This window comes from Helobdella robusta (assembly GCF_000326865.2).
Source record: "Helobdella robusta unplaced genomic scaffold HELROscaffold_15, whole genome shotgun sequence".
Lineage (NCBI taxonomy): Eukaryota > Metazoa > Annelida > Clitellata > Rhynchobdellida > Glossiphoniidae > Helobdella > Helobdella robusta.
In genome coordinates, this window is record NW_008703839.1 from 3,093,929 (window position 1) to 3,113,130 (window position 19,202).

General features: G+C 30.6%; 4 protein-coding genes across 4 annotated transcripts; 3 read left to right on the plus strand and 1 right to left on the minus strand.

The window, feature by feature from the left end:
* Positions 1-867: 867 nt before the first annotated feature.
* Positions 868-4,666, plus strand: HELRODRAFT_110137 (hypothetical protein). The gene is made up of 10 exons (XM_009015264.1): positions 868-1,027; positions 1,214-1,297; positions 1,376-1,508; positions 1,713-1,820; positions 2,324-2,407; positions 2,510-2,694; positions 2,898-3,007; positions 3,187-3,349; positions 3,459-3,595; positions 4,068-4,666. The coding sequence occupies exons 1-10, from the start codon at positions 908-910 to the stop codon at positions 4,249-4,251; spliced, it is 1,308 nt and encodes a 435-aa protein (XP_009013512.1). The 5' UTR covers positions 868-907; the 3' UTR covers positions 4,252-4,666.
* Positions 4,667-5,041: 375 nt separating this feature from the next.
* Positions 5,042-8,141, minus strand: HELRODRAFT_190775 (hypothetical protein). The gene is made up of 10 exons (XM_009015265.1): positions 8,071-8,141; positions 7,112-7,218; positions 6,892-6,968; positions 6,725-6,786; positions 6,463-6,542; positions 6,191-6,334; positions 5,957-6,077; positions 5,610-5,804; positions 5,419-5,500; positions 5,042-5,352 (listed from the first exon to the last, which is right to left on the minus strand). Exons 1-10 carry the CDS (start codon positions 8,122-8,124, stop codon positions 5,261-5,263), a joined length of 1,014 nt encoding a protein of 337 aa, XP_009013513.1. The 5' UTR covers positions 8,125-8,141; the 3' UTR covers positions 5,042-5,260.
* A 4,620-nt stretch (positions 8,142-12,761) lies between these two features.
* Positions 12,762-13,751, plus strand: HELRODRAFT_169458 (hypothetical protein; the record flags this gene model as incomplete). The annotated part of the gene is made up of 1 exon (XM_009015266.1): positions 12,762-13,751. The coding sequence occupies one exon, from the start codon at positions 12,762-12,764 to the stop codon at positions 13,749-13,751; it is 990 nt and encodes a 329-aa protein (XP_009013514.1).
* Positions 13,752-16,425: 2,674 nt separating this feature from the next.
* Positions 16,426-16,590, plus strand: HELRODRAFT_153082 (hypothetical protein; the record flags this gene model as incomplete). Its single annotated transcript, XM_009015267.1, has 1 exon — positions 16,426-16,590. A coding segment is annotated over one exon (165 nt), but the record flags the coding sequence as incomplete, so codon positions are not given.
* Between the last annotated feature and the right edge of the window lie 2,612 nt (positions 16,591-19,202).

Genomic DNA, 19,202 nt, shown 5'->3' on the forward strand with positions numbered 1-19,202 from the left:
GTCATCGTAACAGTTTAATTATTTAATCACCTCACCAAAAAATCATTTACTCACATTACCAAAAAATCATTTACTCAATCACCTAACCCAAAATTCAATGTTTCTCTAATTGGCCAAAATTTTATTCAGTATATTGAATGTAAAAATTATTGTATGCATACATTTGTGTGATACCTTGAACTTAACTGTAGTAAAAAAACGATTTACGATGAATTATAAAAATTAAGCAGCAAGTAAATTTTGTAACAATGCATTCGTTGAATTTGATGAAGTGCATTAGCGCTGCGATAACGTTACAACTGATGACCGAAGTCTGTCTGATTATATCCAACTGCAGGTGTGCAACATCAGCAACAAGTCACTTGAGTGCCCCACTCCCTCCCTTGTCGACACGGGCCACAAATTTGAAGCCTACTTCGATTTTGGAATCCTCGTTGGCAACGTCACGAGCCTAATCAACCTCTGTAAATATTCAGAGAACTCATTTCCACTGAAGCAGATCAAGTACTACAAGGTACCGACTATCGATCCATTGCCACATCCCTATCTGCTCTATCCAGCAGACAAGAAGCATCATTTTTATGACATCGTGGTCAGTCGTATTTTTTATTTGTTTCTTCTTATTTCACTATTTGTGCTACTTTCTACGTTTCAAATTTTATTTTTATAGTTTATATTATTGAGAAATGTGATTTTTTAAACAATTTAGCTCTTTGAATTTCTTTATTACATAAGTTTTACATTCAGCTAATGAGTCATTTTTTTCAATACTGGACAGGTTTCATTTGTTTCAATATCCATTTCTTATGTTATGCGTCATCATCATATAAATTTATAGTAACCATGTAACAAAATTTTATATCAACAGAGCTCAAACAACACGTTGCTGAAATTGTTTGCTTCGGAAATGCTTCTCGAAATTGGTAGCCTGGATGTGAAAACAGACGAAAGTTTGAGGTTTGAGCTTCCCAAATATGAGATGCTCATTAATGATGAGGCTGTTGACTCCAAGTTGCTGGATATGACGGTTAATTGTTGGCAGACTTTGTAGAGTTTGTTTGACACAAGTAGAATCAATTAACTCAAACAAAACGGTTGATAAGTCTAGCAAAGTGTTAAAAATTTGTTTTCAGTTTTTCAAATATTAGTTTGAATTGAAATTTCATTGAAAATATTAACCAACCTGAGTTAATCTTTCTTTTCAAACATCCAGTTACGCATTGGAAAGTACAAAACGGTGTGTGGTAAGATCCAACTGAAGCCTAAGATGGATCTGACGCTTCTCATTGGCGTGCTCGTTGGTGTTCTACTTGCATTCCTCACCATCGTCTTCGTCGCATACTTCATATTCAAATGCTACAAACTCCATCACAAGCACCAAAACCATCACCCCATCACCACCACCACCACCAACGAACTGACCAGTCTGAGAGAAGCATCGAACAAACACGACGCAAGCAAGAATCCATACAGCACAAATCTCGGAGTGCCTCCTTCCGATGTCATGGGTTCGATCGATCATTTAATTCCTAAAAAATATATATTTCTTATTTATTTGTGAGTATAACTATAGAGGCCGCTGATATGAATGAGCACGTGTTTTATTATTCCGTTATCAATAAATAATCGACTTACGTTTTTCCGTCGTTAATTTTGCTCTGTTATCTTTTCAAATTTTTACTGTTTGAAACCTCTGTTGTTATTTTTTGAAGATGACGAAAGTTACTTGGATAACCTTTTGAAATCGATGGATGGCGCATTTGATAACGAACTGTTCATTGAAAGGGACAGTCTAAAAATTGGAGATCTCGTAGGACAAGGTGGTTTGTTCGTTCAGTTCTGCTGTTCGATGCAGCACAAAGTCGTTCAATTTACTTGTACACTTCACAGTGTTTTTCAATATTTTTTTATTTCAATTTTTTAGTTTTTTTAAGTGAAGTTACAGCTGAGATAATTTAGATAATAAAAAAAACAGCGTTTACCAATTAGAAAAGATTTAGTTAAGTTATTAGTGAGATTTTATCATTATATCTACTTCTTATTGTTTACTAAGTAGAAAGCAAGGCATGGCAACTTCTATATTTTTAATATTATTTTGTAATTTATTGGCTCAGCCTTTGTTGTTGAGATCCGGATGATATAAAAAAGAAAGGATATATAGATAATACCGAGGTAACCTCTCATTCCGAGGTCAAATGGGGTTGTAGTCAACGTCGGTGAGCTCGATAAGGTGGATTGGTGAAGTGGAAAATACTTAATTTTAATTCCGTGAACGTTGTTAAAGTAAATTTTATTAAAGTTTCAACTCAATTACTATGTTCAGGAAACTTCGGCAGTGTGTATGTCGCTACATTGTTGAGTAAAGATGAGAAGACAGAAACTACTGTAGCCGTCAAAACTATTGATGGTTATTTTTGTTATGATTGGTTATTGGTTATCTATCAATGAAATCTAATCATCATACAACATCCCTTTCACTCCCATCATAAAAGACTTTATATTTTCATAGATCCAGAAATGAACATTCGAGCAGCAGAAAGTTTCATAAGAGAAGGTCTTATGATGAAAAAATTCGACCATCCACATGTTCTTTCCCTCTATGGTGTCTGTCTAGGGTATAAGAAGGAACCTATGGTCATCCTACCGTACATGCCTAATGGAGATCTCAAGTCATACGTTAAAGAACCAAACAGAGTATCATATCTATTTTATTTTTTGTTTTTATTTTAAAGGTTTTCTTTGTTTGTACAATTTCTTTTATAAAGGATTATTATCTAAAATGCTTGGATTTGATTACTTCTACGTTTACATCAAGCATGTTTGTAATATCGATCTGTAACCATTATACCACGGCACCATTCGTCATCATACTCACCATAGTACATTCTGACATACAGCAATTTACAGCCAGAGAGTTATTGCAGCTGGTTCACCAAGTTTCTCAAGGCATGGCTTACTTGGCCTCCATCAACTTTATTCACAGAGATCTTGCTGCAAGAAACTGCATGTATGTGATTCCGTTATAATCATCGTTTTTTATATTGGTTGTTGAATTTTATTTTGCCGCTCTCTGGATGAAAGTACACATTTACTATATTTTGATTTTATTTTCCAGTTGAACTTTTGTTTGATTCTTGAAATTGCAATGTACCAATGATATAATACGAGTAAAATGGCCGGTTACAGGATTGATGAAATGAAGCAGGTGAAAGTTGCTGACTTTGGACTGTCCCATGAACTCCATGAAAAAAATTATTACAGCACTAAAGATAAAAAGGCCAAACTGCCTATTAAATGGATGGCTCTTGAAAGTCTCGAAAGTTTTGTTTTCACTCTCAAGTCAGATGTTGTAAGTTATTGTTATTATTGTTATTCTGTATTTACAATGAATATGGTTAGCTTTTTTCTGTACCAAAACGAAATGTTTAAAATGTTTTCTCATCTGAAAACAACACCAGTGGTCGTTTGGAGTTTTGATGTGGGAGGTGATGACCAGAGGTGTCACTCCATATCCTGATGTTGAAGTTTTTGAAATAAGAGATTACTTGGCTTCTGGGAGGAGACTCAGGAGACCGAAATTTTGTCCAGAGAATGTGTTAGAGCAATTATTATTCATGTTTAAGCTATTTGTTGATTTTTATATTTGAAAGCGTTCGTAGTTTCAGTCATCCAACTCGCAATCCAAATTTAAATGTGTGGAATAATCTATTTTAAGTCAATTCATCTCAATAGAATATTATTCTCTCTATATAAATATTATTAGTGATCTATATAGATTGAATGGTATATGGTAGGTTTTAGAATGATGAATGTTTTATTTCCGTGGACACAAAAGGCTGAATTAATAGTTACTAGTTTCACATTTAAGCTATAATTCTACCGACTTGGACTGCTCAAATATCATTAAGATTTGTGGTACCAATAAGAATTTAACCATGACACTTTTGCTTTACAAATAAGATAATTTAACTCAAAATTTTTTTGCACACAAATGATATTGATAGATTTTAAATATTTGAATTCTCAAAAAACTTATTAATAAACCAGTGAAACGTCATTTGTTAAAGGTATAATATTATGTTGGCATGTTGGAACGAAAGTGCCGTACAAAGACCATCGTTTGTGGATCTAGTTCACGACATCGAGGTGACGTTGAATCCCCCTCGAAAGAGTGATTCCCCAGAGCCAAACTACAACAACATTAGTGATCTCCAGAGTTCCAATCACTACCTGGCCTCTATAAATGCATGACATTTTTTGTTATTCAATTTATTTGTTGAAGTTTCATCATTAGGTTTATATATTTTTATTCTATAACCTGTCACTTTAAAAATTTAATTTTTCTAAATTTCTAAGAGATTTGCTTCATGAATTTTTATTCGCAAATCATGATTCCTGTTTTATGTTAAATCCTGTTAAATCGATATTTTGGTATATTTTCCCTGCCTGATTATTAGAAATGATATTTATATAATTATTTGTGCTCGTATATACATATATATATATATATATATATACATACAGCTTCGAGTGTGAAACAACTTCTGTGAAATATGTATGTTTTACCTTCTTACATTTTCTTCATTTTACACTTTTCTATGCAAATATTGCTTACTTTTAAATTGTTCCTTAAGATCGTTTTAAATCGAACAAAATTGTAAGAAAATGTGGTTTTTATGCTGGAGTCGTCAACTTACGTGATAATTTAATACACCAACACCACTTACACATCTAACGATTTCTTAAAATCATTGTTACAATTTTTTTGTTTTCTGAAGTAACTCTCAATGCATTCATGCATAAAAAACGAATGAATTTCGTGTAAATAGTTAAACATCTGGTCAAAATTGAAATTTCTGTTAGTAAAAACTAAGCCATCCTCAGTTCTTTTTTTATTCCACTTATGTACCCTGCGTAAGAAACGAATCTACCATGATCATCTAAGAATGAATTGTGCCTTTTTTTCATATTTACATAATTTTTATATTTTTTCAAAAAAATAAAATGTATTTTTAATATTTAAAACTTTTGATTACTGTACAATTGCTAACAGTCAATCTTATAAAGTTTACATGATCGAATAATCAGAGAGAAAGCTCCAGATGAATGCGGGTTAATTAAATATTGAAAGAGTCCCAAGGATGTTTTAAACGTTTGAAGCGTATAAAGAAAGATAAGTACGTACAGCTGATGGTTACAAGATGAAGTTTTTTTTACAAACAAGTGTACATTGTACAAACTCAAGTAGAAATTTTTTAAATCAGTCATTATGGGTATATTTAGAATATAATAATGATCTCTCAAGAGTTTTGTTGTACTCTGTCAGACTTTCCAACGCTTTCTTAAGGTCATCTGCAAACAAATTTACAAAATAGAATTCGGATGGCAAAAATAAATAAAAATGAATTTGTAGTTAACCTTTATCGTCGGTAGTGCTTTTTGTAAGCTGGTTGAATGTAGACTCAATGTCACATTTGATCGGTCCATATGAGCTGAGTACCTGGGATGGGGTTGATAATAATATCGTTCATAAATGTCCAGTTAATCAGTTTCCACGTCAGTTTCATACGTCTAGTGTTTAAAAGATCTAATTAATAAAAGGAACCAACGTTATTTAATTTCTCAATTTTCTCACTGAAGTCCTGCAGCAAGCCATCATTCAGCTGATGATATTCTTTAGTATTATCAGCCTGACACAGATGCATCACATCTTTATAACTGTGGGCAAATGAAGCCATCATCATATTCAGATCTGATAGAACAAGCTTCATCTCATTCTTGTCACTGTTTGCCTTTATAGCTTCCTAGGTTTAAATGTTAAAACTGATAAAATGTAAAAAAGGAATAATTTAATAGTTATACTGAAAAAATTATATAAGTTTTTTGAACAACAAAACAGTTGAAGTTAGAAAAATGGAAAAATAAACAAGTGAACAATTTTCCAAATCATATTAACTTGCTCTGGCTGGTTGCTATTTAATTTCATTTTACTTGTCAATGCTTCAATCCTGCTGTCCAATTGTTTCAAATTTGATTGCAACTCATTCACATCTGGGATGACAGAATTTTTCGCAGACCTGAAAATTTTATACAAACTAAATTGTAACACAACATCATTCCGTGAAAATTTGAATAATAACAAAATAAAACTCTTTAATATGACATTGTTAGACATTGAAAAATATGAAACCTGTCAGCCATCCTGATGTCAAGAATGTGCTGCAGGTCTGCAGGGAGGAAATTTGATTTGTTGCAGTAAGACAGGGTTATTGGCTGTCTATTGGCAATTTTGTCCGATAATGAATTGCCCTTCGTGTAGGTGCAACTGTCAAACCTGTTAATACAGTCACAATTTCAACAACAAAGAATCATGTGCTGTAGCACATTACGTAAGAAAAAAGAATTAATAAGAATTGGAATTAAAAACAATGACACGATGTGCAAACGTTACAAAAAACTGACTCATCAGGATTGTTCAGTTCAGATGCCAGATCAACTAATGTCTTTGTGAAGATCATTTGTGATTGACCTGTTGTTGTTCCCTGAACAATGCATAACAATAATTTAGTTTAATTTAAAAAATTCTTTCGAAATTCAAAATCAAAAAGAAAATGTTCAAAAACATTATATCAATAAAAGCAATTTCTAAATAAATAACATGTATAAATAAATTTAATCAAAATAAAGTTTCCCGAGAAAAATAGAATAAAAACAGAGGAGCTACCTTAACAAGGGCAATGTCCCCAGGAAAACACAATCCTAGGCTCGAAACCATGGACAAAATATCTGCAGTTGATATTTTTACTTTTACAGTAAACAGCTGTGGGTGAATTTCTTAAGTCAACTGAAATATAAAAAATGTATTTGATTATCTGATTGCAATTCACTAACTTTGTGCATCTGATTCAAAATGGTTTAAATCTGTTGCATTGTAAGAATGAAGAATTTCAGAGAGCCCTATATCACATCTAATGATGAAATGAATATTAGATTGACAATTATAATTAATTAATTAATTAATTAATTAATTAATAACTAATTAGGCTAATAAATTTTGTAAAAATACCATAGTGCAATTTTGCAATTTAGAATAAAATGTCCAACAACTAACTTTGATAAAAGCCATTTCAGAAGATTGATTCGAGATGTTCCAGGAGTGAAAATCAAATTTTGTAGCCAGGAATCTGCAACATTTTCAACATATGGACAGGATAATTTCTGTTGAGATATAGAAAACTTTTCTATTAATATAAAACAAAACTAAAAGATGAAGTTCTTATCAAAAGTAAGTTTTACGTACATGAACGAGGAGTTAAAAGACACACAAAATTGGTTAGACATAGACTTCCACAAAACTAATAACAATTTTTCAGTTGTGTGTGATACATTTTTATTATAAAAATTAAAATAATAATAAAATAACAAATAATAAAAAGTAATAAAATGACAAATAATATGATGAATTTAAATTTTATATGTGAATCATCAGTCATTGTATTTTCCTTAAATAAATTAACGACAAAAACATACATCTATTTTTAATTAATAATTTACTTAAAATTACAAATGCAACTGAGTACACATATAAATTTAATTTTAATAATTATTAATAATAATAATAAATAAAATAATATTTGTATTATTATTAAATAATTATATAATACATATAATTAATTATAAGTATAAATAAAATATATCTAGCATATAAAATTATTAATAATAAATAAATAATATATTATATATTATTATATCATATTTGTTAAAAAAATTTATCATTGGTTGAATGAAATTTATAATTTAACTAATTACAGTGTAATTATTACACATAATAATATTATAATAATTTTCAATATTAATATTAAAATTAATTTTCTATATTATAATATAATAATAATACTATAATATAGAAATTTAAATTTTAAAATAAATAAATGGAATTTTAAATTTTTTAACAAATTTTTAATTAAGTCTTGCAAGAAGAAATAAAGAAAATTTTAAAAAACTTTTGTAATAAAATGTCAAAAAGGAAATTGTTAAATAGATCGTTGTGCTAACAACCATTGCACTAACCACTAATTTCAATTTGATGTCTTCAATTAACTCGGTTACATTGGCGCCCTCCATTTGAACGAAAATGTTTACAGACACAAAACAGAAGTGAAACTAGAGACAACTTGACCTGATCACATACCTATTTTACGAAACTGTTAACTTGAATACATACATATTTTACGAAACTGTTAACTTAACTTGAATACATATATATATATTTTACCAACCTGTTCTGCAGATCTATTCTACATTCTTAATTCTACATATATGGGCAGTTCTCTATACTATATAATCCATCAATTCAAGAAGAAAGCGTAAACAGATTAGTTCGAGAATGCCGAAGTGTAAATTCAATTGCGTAATGCAGGGGTTGGCAAACTACGGCCCGCGGGCCGCATGCGCCCCGCCGACCCATTTTATGCGGCCCGCGAGTCCTTGTACGCACTTCAGATTTACATATAAAAAATGAATTTTTATGTTTTAGAATTGAATTTTAAACATTTAATTTGAAGCCATTGTATTCTAGAATTAAATTGTTAATAGGCCGCCTAGCAAGACATAGACTATTAGCGATTCCTTGGTTTTTTATTCATTTTTAAATAGTTGATCTTCTTGTTAATCTTTAATTTAAATACCAATTTTTAATTAAAATGTTAAAAAAATATTTAAAAATTAAAATAAAATTTAAAGTTTTCTATGTATTTATTATCTCAGTCCGCTTTGAAAAGCTTGCGAAGTCCTCTGAGTTTTTAATTTTTACGCACAAATTTCTAATCGCAATAAACATTTTGTCACAATAATGTCATTATTATCACAAAATTGTCATTCCTGATATTTAAAAAATGTTGAATCGAGCTAAGACAAAATTTGCTCTTCTCCAGTCGGGCTGACATCGGCGCTTGACCGAAGTTGGCTGATTTAAATTTTCTTCCAACAAAATCTCTCTTATCTGGGCCGCATTATCACTATATTTATTCTAGCTATATGGTCCATTCTAACTTGAACCTTTCAGTCTTTTATTTCAAATTCAATGGCAACACTGTTTAAAATTGAATTTTGTGCAGGAGGAAGCCATCTTTGTATTCTTTTTTAATTTTTTTGTTTCGTATTTAAAAGTCATGTCTGCTATCAAGAAAAGAAAAATAGATGACGAATGTCGAGTATTTAATGAGGAATGGACAACTAAATATTATTTCACTAACGTCGGTGGAAAAGCAGTCTGCTTATTTTGTCGCGAGTCCATAAATGTTTTCAAAGAGTATAATTTGAAAAGGCAGCAGCAATCGAAATATTTAGGTTTTGGAAGCAAATTCTCAGATGAAAATCGAAAAAGGAAATGCCAAGAATTGCTTAAAAATTTAAAAACACAGCAAAACGTTTTTACCAAACAATCTTCAATCCAAGTGGCTGCAACAGAAGCTAGTTTGGTATTATCTCACAAAATAGTTAAAAATAGTAAATCATTTTCTGATGGCGAGTTCGTCAAAGAATGCTTGCTGGATGCAGCAAACATCATGTGTCCAGAGCAGAGAAAAAAATTTGATAGTATTTCTTTATCAAGAAGAACTGTAGTCAGACGAATTACCTTGATAAGTGAAAACTTGTTGCAACAGCTTCAAATTGCTAGTAAAAAATTTTTGTGGTACTCTCTTGCTTTGGATGAAAGCACAGATATGCAAGACACATCACAACTCTTAGTATTTATAAGAGGAATCAATAATTGCTTTCAAATTACTGAAGAGTTGCTCAGTGTTGAATCACTAAAGGACACAACTACTGGCCAAGATTTATTCGATTCTGTGGAAAATTGTATTGAAAAAATGGATTAGCCTGGAACAAATTAGCAAGTGTAACAACTGATGGTGCTCGAGCTTTGACTGGAAAAAACAAAGGTTTGTTGACACTGATAAACAGAAAAATAAAAGAAGAACATCCAGATCATGCACTTATATCTATTCATTGTGTCATTTATCAAGAAAATTTGTGTAAAGTTGGATTGAAAATTAAGCATGTTATTGACTCAGTTGTTGGGGTAATAAACATCATCAGAGCCAGAGTTCTTAACCACAGACAGTTCAAAACATTGCTCGAAGATATGGAAAGTGAACATTCTGACATACTCTACTACTGCAGTGTTTGTTGGCTAAGTCTTGGCAGGGCACTGAGTCGAGTCTGGGCTCTCAAAGAAGAAATAGTTCTTTTTTTAGAAATGAAAAGTATCAATTCTGATTTTACTACAAATATTAAAAATGAACAATGGAAATTAGATTTTATGTTTGCCATTGACATTATTGAAAAGTTAAATGAATTGAACAATAAACTTCAAGGCAATGGTTTGTTTGCACATGACATGTATTACCATGTTAAATCATTTCAATCAAAACTTGCCCTGTTTTCTAGACAAGCAGATGAAAACAAGTTCTGTCATTTTCCATTGCTAAAACAGGAACTAATTTCTGCTGAAGTAGCACAGAAATACAAAGAACAAATACATGATTTAGCTAGGGAATTGAAAGAAGATTTGAAGATTTTAAAAACCTGGAACCTTTGTTTACAATTCTCACAACACCATTTTGTATAAAAGCTGATGAAATACCTGAAGACTTGCAGTTGGAACTGCTGGTTATGCAAGCAAACTGTGAACTGAAAGAAAAGTTTAAATCAGGTCTTTTGTTAGAATTTTATGGCTCTCTGTCTGATGTAGCATTTCCAAATTTTAAAAGATTTGCTGCAAAAATGTTTTCAATATTTGGATCCACATATATAAGCGAACAAGCATTCTCTTGTATGAAAATAAATAAATCTAAAAATAGGTCCATGATAAATGACTGCAACCTAAATGCAATAATAAGAATAGTGACAAGTGATCTGGCTCCACAATTCAAGAACATTGTTGAAAATTGTGAACAGTTCCATACTTCCCATTAATTAGAAAAACTTTTGTTAATAAAACTTATTTTTTATATCAGATTTACTGTAAAACCTGTTATATATGTAATTGACAATTTTTGCAAATAAATAAAAACGTAATTTTTGGCATAAATAATTTATTTATAGCTTTAAAAAACAAACACACACACACATATATATATATATAATGAATATATATATATATATATAATGAATATATATATATATATATAATGATGCGGCCCTCCAAAAGTAAAACGTTTTTCAATGTGGCCCTTACGAAAAAAAGTTTGCCCACCCCTGGCGTAACGTGATATGTAAAAAAACAAGATTCAATCACGTAATAATTTCCCTGCCGTGTGATGTAGTCTCAAATTTGTCACTATAAATGCAAAGAGGAACAGATTACGACGCTCTAAAAGCAGAGTTATTATCAACATTTAAACAAAACAAACTTGAGCAATTTCTACAGGCATTGCAGTCGTCAATTTCACAAATAGTATAATCCAATCGTTTTGAATAATTTGATTATAAAAACGAGATATTTATAGTGTAATGGTTAAAGTGCCTGGCACTGCTTTTGTAGTAACCAGGTTTGAATGCAAAGAGATCCCCATGCACATGTACAATATTGTTCTCATTTAAAAATGAGAGCGCATTTGAAATGTTTAAATCCAAAACATTCTTTTAATTGACTTTTTCTGACAAATAAAGAAGAACGAGTATCTGCTATCACTAACTAACATATCATAATTACCTCAGTTTATGTGATAAAATTGATAAAATTATTGCATCTTAACACTAAACCGCCGCTGATAAAGTAGGTTCATGTACCGGTCGATTGTAATAACATTTCTTATCAGTTTCCTCAATTTTACCCTATAAAATGAAATGAAGTGGAAGTGAATTTGAATATTAAGTTATTAGTTATTAAGTTATTAAGTTATTATGTTGATGTTTTTCAAAAGATTAAACTCAACCATTTTAAAAATAGAAGAAATAATAAAAGAGGGTCATTTTCAACTTTTTTACTCGATGAAAAATGTTGATAATCGTGGCATGAAAATTTTAAATAAATAAATTTTAGAAAATAATTTAAGTTTTTCTCGTTGCAAATTTTTTAGCAAATTGTATATTATTTAAGAGGTTTGCTACAGGAGGAATGGAACATTTAACTTTAATAATTTTTTTAAATTTACATCGTTGCACAAACACGTGCAAGCATCATTTTCAATGTAATATTTTAATAAATCAATAAAAATAATTGATAAAATGATGAACATTGAACAATTGAACAATCTTTTCAGTGACCTGAAGAGTTACACATTTTATAATTTATTTGTCATCAATAAATATTATAAACCAAATTAATTAACAAAATCAATAATTAAAAATCAAAAATATGCGCACCGATTTCAACACTAAACGTTTACGACCTCATCGTAGGAATGAAAGAAGCAAAAAAAAGGCAATCGGTATATCGAGGATAAAAATTTGTCGTTTTAAGATTTAGCAGAAATGAAATAAAGTGTTAAATTTAAACTGAAGTGATAGATCGCTGCATTAGTTTATCAAAGTTTTAAATTTTATTTTGAAAGTCATATAAAAAATTGATTTAATTAATTTTTTTGGTCTTTAAAAGATAGCTGTAAATTGTTATATCTATGTTTTACTACCAATTTGTACAACTAGTAAAGCTCTTTCGTATATAAGTAGTTGCTTCCACGTTAATTCACAAAATTTCGCAGAAAATCCCGTCCAGAAATCGAGCGTTCTTCTTAACATCAACGTCAAAAAGAATGGATCATTCAACTGAGTATGACTACTTTTGGTCAGATGCTAAGCTTGCAGCAAACACGTACTTCAAAAAGTTTATAGAAGAAAAACATCAATCCATGAGTTGCACCTACGAATCATATTTGACAGAACATCTTACCGAAAATGAATTTTGTCTTGAAGATATAAAAGAATTCGCCGCCGCAGTGTCTGAAGACCTTCTCAATCTCGCCTGCAGCCAGGTAATTATTAAAAACGATGATGAACCAAAAAGCGTAACTAGTCCATGTTGCTATCTACCCATTGAAAAAAGATCTACACTCATGAAGGAGATGCAGAAACTATTTATCTCCAGATTGCCGAGAGAAAACATGGTTTATGAGTGTCCATACGAGGGAACTCATACTAAAGGCAGCATCCGTCATACCGACAACTACTTTAAGGCAGATTGTAACATAAATATTTTAAAGAACTCTTACTTGGAACAGCTCTCCATCAACGATTCATGCCCAATCTGCATAGAAGAGTATGAAGAAGGGGGAAACATTTGCCAGATATCTTGCGGACACTCACTTCATTTTGGATGCGCCGCAGAATGGATTGGTAAGAGGCCAGTGTGCCCGTTGTGCTTGAAGCAAGTGCGGACTGTTATGAGCACATCTATAAAATTAGAATATAAAGGTGGGAATACTGTGGATGTAAACATAACTACGGATCATTTCGTTGGGAATAATCTAGAACTACTTATTGATAACGATTTCAACGAATCTGATTTCAACGAAGCTGATTCCAGTGATGATGATCTTAGCGAAACTGATATTAGCGAAGCTGACATTAGCGAAGCTGATTTTAGCGAAGATGATGACGTCAATGATGCTAATAATTATGTTAGGGATGACGATGATGATAATATTGCCGATATTGCGACGACAATTATGACGATGTCATTATTAGTTGGGACGATATTTTTGTTCATTTTTGATTTAAACAGTTTGCGTTTATATTTTCTATAATTTTACTATTACTTACATATAATTTATGTTACAGCTACTTCTGAGTCAAAGTTTTTTCCAATAAATCGTTAGAAATAATTATTAATCTTTCAGTTAAAGAAACTTAGATTAAATGGCCTTTTTTTGTTTTTATATCATTTTTAATGCCTTATTTTCGTAATTTTCTGTTGCAAAGCAGCCTGATCGATTTTTATTTCATTTATTCCGTAAAAACTCTGTGGTTTTAACTTTAGCACGTGGTTTTATTCAATTTTAGCACATTATTTTAACTTAAAAATTGAAATTTATTATGTGGTTGTAACACGCATTAACACTTGACTAACCAATTCGGACTAGAGGTAACCAAGATTGACATTTAATGCCAAGTAGTAGTAGTAGTAGTAGTAGTAGTAGTAGTAGTAGTAGTAGTAGTAGTAGTTGTAGTAGCAGCAGTGGTACTGTTCTAGAGGTTATCCAGAGAACATGCTATCAGGCATGCTTGCACAGCTGATTTGTTGGTTTATTGTTGTTCATCAATGCCTGCTTTAAATTTGTTCATTGATTGTGTCTCTCTACAAGTTCATTTGGTAATGAGTTCTAAGTATTTGCGACTCTATTGATTTTCTTTTTTTTACTCATTTCTACGCTTTCCTTGCCATTCCTTCCCATTCACCCATTTTTCAACATAAAAACCATAGTTTTTTCAAAAAGAAGCAAAAATTATGAACATATCTTTAGCACCAAAAAATAAAAAAATTCAAAAACTCTAAAAAGTATTAAAACAGAAATATCAAATTACAATTATAACAAATACAAACAGTTTTATACATGAATTCTATGAATGTACATACTACGATTTTTTCAGTTATGTGTGACATGTTTTTATCGTATCATTATTAATTATATATTTATATTTATTATATTAAATGATAAATATTATTATTGATATTATTATTTTAATACTTTTCTATTTACTTTTATTTATTTTTTTATTAATTTACTTTAATTATAATATAGCTTTAAGTCTCCCATTGAATGGAGATGTGAAATGAAGAAAATGTTGAAAAAAGTTTTGTAATAAAATGTCAAAACAATATTGTTAAATAGTTTGTTAGTAAAACAACCATCGTACTAGCCACTGATTTTGGTTTGATATCTTCAATTAATTCGAATACATCGGCGCCATTTGTTCGTACGATTATGTTTATAAATATAAAATGGAAATGACGCTAGAGACAACTTGTTATCAAAAAGTAAACAAACATGTCTGTCGTAATTAATGAAGTTTTGTACTTCTTAATTAATAACTTTGATTTGCTGAACAAAGAAAGTTTCATTTATAATGTTTCTGAATTTTACACACTCGAAGATATTTCTGGTGCTGTTAAATTGTTGGAAAATGTTTATGAAGCTGTTAAAGGTGAAATCTGTGAAAAATTTGCTACGCAGGATACTAAGAAAAAGATAAATTACTGTTAAAATAATTAACAAAAATTGAAAAAAACCAAAATTACATTATTTCAACACTCAACTTTTACGATCTCAACCGTATAACTAGAATAAATATAACGGCCTTCGCTCACTTTCAACGGTCGAACAAGGAGCTTACTTCCGGAAGGGAGTTGGAGGGGGATTTTTTATCGTTCGAGTCAAAAGTTACGATCGTATATTTACTTATTACGGAATATTGCTTTTATTTAAATTATTACAATTTTATTTTTTTAAATTGTTATTCAATATGGTAATTAATTACTTTTATTTGGTATAAATTTAAAAAAATAAAATCGACATTGCCGAAAATAATTAAAAGTTGAAAAAATTAAGATTCTTTGCATATCCCTGCTTCAACCCATAAGAAAATGTTGTATATTGGTAAATAGGCCTCCCCTTGATCTCAACCATATGAATAACGAAAGCAAAGAAATGACAATCGATAACAATGAACAATTGACGCTTAAATTTTTGAGACTTAGTAAAAATTAAATAAGTTGTTAACTCTAAATAAAAGAATGCTTCTGCATTAGATTATCAAAATTGTAAATGAGTCAAAAATTTCAAGTTTTATTCTGAAATTCATACGGAAAATTATTGTATTAATATTTGTTTCTTTTTTGTTCAGTCTCCACACGATTGCTGTAAATTATTTTATCATTGTTTTATTGCTCATTTCTACAACTAAAAAGTTTTGTGTTTAACAGTAGTTGCTTTCACGTTAGTTTATCTTTAGCGTCAAAAAATGGTTCATTCAGTTGAATATAATGACATTTTGTCAGATGTAAAGCTTGCATCGCAAATGTACTTCAAAAATTTCTTACAAGAAAAATATCTAGCCATGTGTTTCACTAACTTCATATATTTGAAAGAACATCTTGCCGATAATGAATTTTGTCTTGAAGATATGAAAAAATTCGCTATCGCCGTGTCTACAGACATCCTCGATCTCGCCTGCAGCCAGGTAATTATTAAACATTACGACGAATCAAGAAGGATAACTAGTTCATGTTGCCATTTGCCCATTGAAAAAAGATGTACACTCATGAAGGAGATGCAAAAACTATTTATCTCCAGATTGCCGAGAGAAAACATGGTTTATGAGTGTCCATACGAGGGAACTCATACTAAAGGCAGCATCCGTCATACCGACAACTACTTTAAGGCAGATTGTAACATAAATATTTTAAAGAACTCTTACATGGAACAGCTCTCCATCAACGATTCATGCCCAATCTGCACAGATGAGTATGAAGAAGGGGATTACATTTGGGAGATATCTTGCGGACACTCACTTCATTTGGGATGCGCCGCAGAATGGATTGGTAAGAGGCCCGTGTGCCCATTGTGTTTGCAGGAAGTACGGGCTATTATGAGTGCTGATATAACATTCGAATATAAATGTGGGAATACTGTGGATATAAACCTAATTACGAGTCATTTCGTTGGGAATAACCTGGAACGATATATTGATGATAATGACAGTGATGGTGATGGCGACGATGATGATGAAGACGAAGAGTATGACAACTGTGTTAATGATGACGATGATGGTAACATTGCTGCTGACGAATATGACGATATTCGTATTAGTTAGGATGATAATAATGTTCATTTTTGATGCAAATATTTTTTATTTATATTTCCGATATATTTAGGACCTTTCATGTAAATGATACTGACTTTATATTTCAATAAAGAAAAATAAAAATAAGAGTTTTCCTGTTTTTTATATAAAAATATTTAATAATATTATTTGCATATTACTTCAAGAAACCACACCACTACTTTTGAGTTTAAAATTTTTCCTCATTAGATAGTTCGAAATAATTATTAATCTTCCAGTTAAAGAAACCTAGGGTATATGGCATTTGTTTAATTTTATGTGTTTATTGCTTTATATTCATAATTTACTGTTAGAGGGGTTGGTTTATATTGTGGTTTTAGCTTTAGCACGTGGTTTTTATTTAATTTTAGCACGTGGTTTTAACTTTAAACTTTAGCGTCTGATTATAACTTTAACAGGTGATATTTGTGTGTGTTTTTAGCACGCGTTAACATGTGATCAACTAGTGGCTTTATGGCTCAATGGTTGAAAGCGCCTTGTTTTTTGTTGCAGTAACTGGGTTGGAATACAAAAATATAACCGCCTATCCTATGCAATGTGAGCAACGCGTGGTTTTTCCGCGTATTCACGTAGGCTGTGCGTGTTTGTCGTTGACACCTCCGAAGCAAGTGTATATATATATATATATATTGAAACCCCTTATATATATATATATATATATATATATATAGTTATTAAGAAACATCACCGCATTTTCCGCAGTGTTGAGTTTGTAACCAGGGCATCAAACCGTAATTTTTTTCGTTTTGGTTTACGTTTTCGGCTCGGTTTTCGTTCCTGAAATAATATCGGTTTTTTTAGTTTTCGGTTTCACTCCGAAACTTAATTTTTACAAACATAGTTCTTTAAACGCATGTAACGGACATGCAGACATCCAAATTTTAGATTGTGAATAATAAGAAATCAATAAAAAAAATGATTTTTAAATGTTGTCAGTATAAAAGGAAACGTTTCTAATATTTTTTTTTCAACAAATTAAAACAATCATTACAAAGATATTTTGAAATCACTAATATAAATAAAGATTGTTTCAAAAAAGATGAAAATTTCTTCTGATTATTAATATATCTTCTAAAATGTTTTCATTGAAACCCTTTCTGCAGTCTCTGATGATAAAAATCCAGAAACAGATGCTTCCAGACTCACTCGTGTAGCTGGTACTTCAAAATTTTGAAGATGATCCCACTTGATCTTTAATTTCTCTGATTATACTGGATTTCTCTTCACGTGGCAATTCTTACTCAAATTATCGGCGAACTCAGTCGGAAAAACAAACAAAAAGAGAGATAACTAATTTTCGAAGATAATAAAAATTAACATAGAATTTTAAAAGAAAAAATATTATCGAAATATTTTTTTTCTAAATGTGACAAAAACATTTTCTTTTAAATTTTTAGCTTGGAACCGCTATTTATTTCGTTACGGTTTTCGGTTTCGGTTAAACTAGCAAACAATATTTCGTTTCGGTTACGGTTTTTGTTCTGAGCAAAATTTCGGTTTTTAACGGTTTTCTGTTACGGTTCAGTTCTGGCTGGTTCGATGCCCGGTTTGTAACTTAGTTTATCAATTTTTCGAACAATTATTTTATCAATATTATTCAAATTTATAATAAAATTTCTAATTATTTTAGACTCTATTTTTCATGTATAGGTCTACATAAAAGCTTTTCTCGGTAACCTTTACCATCATCAGTGTACTAGAGTTTGTGATTTTGTTATATGTAGTTCACCGGTATTTGTAGTATTTTAGTTACAAACTCAACAATGCGGATAATGCGGTGATATTTCTTAAAAACTGTGTATACGACCGTGTATGAACTATGGTGACCACACTCACCAATATTACATTTGAACAAATATATTAGATGGCTATGATCCATTATCAATTCTGGTTTACTAGTTCATTTGTTTTTCATTACAAGAGATGAAGTTCTTTGGTTGGAGTAGTGTATTCGTAGTTTATTACTATCGTTTTCGTTGGTTGCTTGGACGTTATTTTTTCATGATTCTTCCCATAACTTTTTCATCCTGTTCGAAATCGGTTGACATTTGATTCTTATAATATATTACTATGTTATTTTTGTTACTATTGTTGGTTGCATTGCTGTTGTTGCTGCTTTTTTGTTCTTTGCGTTCTATTATTTTCTGGATTGTGGAATTTTTATATCCATTATTAATAAGTTAATTAATAATTATTAACAAATTAATAAACTTTGTTTGTTGCTTTGGTGTATACTGAGGTTTTAAATTCATTTTGCACATTTTGTGTTGGTACGTCTAGGAATGGTAGTTTATTGTCAGTTGATTTTCCCATTGTAAACTTTAATTTTGACGAGTTTAGTCGTTGTAGAAGTC

Excerpts from the sequence above, each read along its gene's own strand:
- HELRODRAFT_110137 (XM_009015264.1), top strand. The coding sequence starts at position 908 with ATGCTTCTCGAAATTGGTAGCCTGGATGTGAAAACAGACGAAAGTTTG. Across the intron at positions 2,695-2,897 it reads ACGTTAAAGAACCAAACAGA|CAATTTACAGCCAGAGAGTT; the intron begins GTATCATATCTA and ends TCTGACATACAG. Across the intron at positions 3,008-3,186 it reads CTTGCTGCAAGAAACTGCAT|GATTGATGAAATGAAGCAGG; the intron begins GTATGTGATTCC and ends GGCCGGTTACAG.
- HELRODRAFT_190775 (XM_009015265.1), bottom strand. The coding sequence starts at position 8,124 with ATGGAGGGCGCCAATGTAACCGAGTTAATTGAAGACATCAAATTGAAA. Across the intron at positions 6,335-6,462 it reads GAACTGAACAATCCTGATGA|GTTTGACAGTTGCACCTACA; the intron begins GTCAGTTTTTTG and ends CTGTATTAACAG. Across the intron at positions 5,805-5,956 it reads ATAGCAACCAGCCAGAGCAA|GAAGCTATAAAGGCAAACAG; the intron begins GTTAATATGATT and ends ATTTAAACCTAG.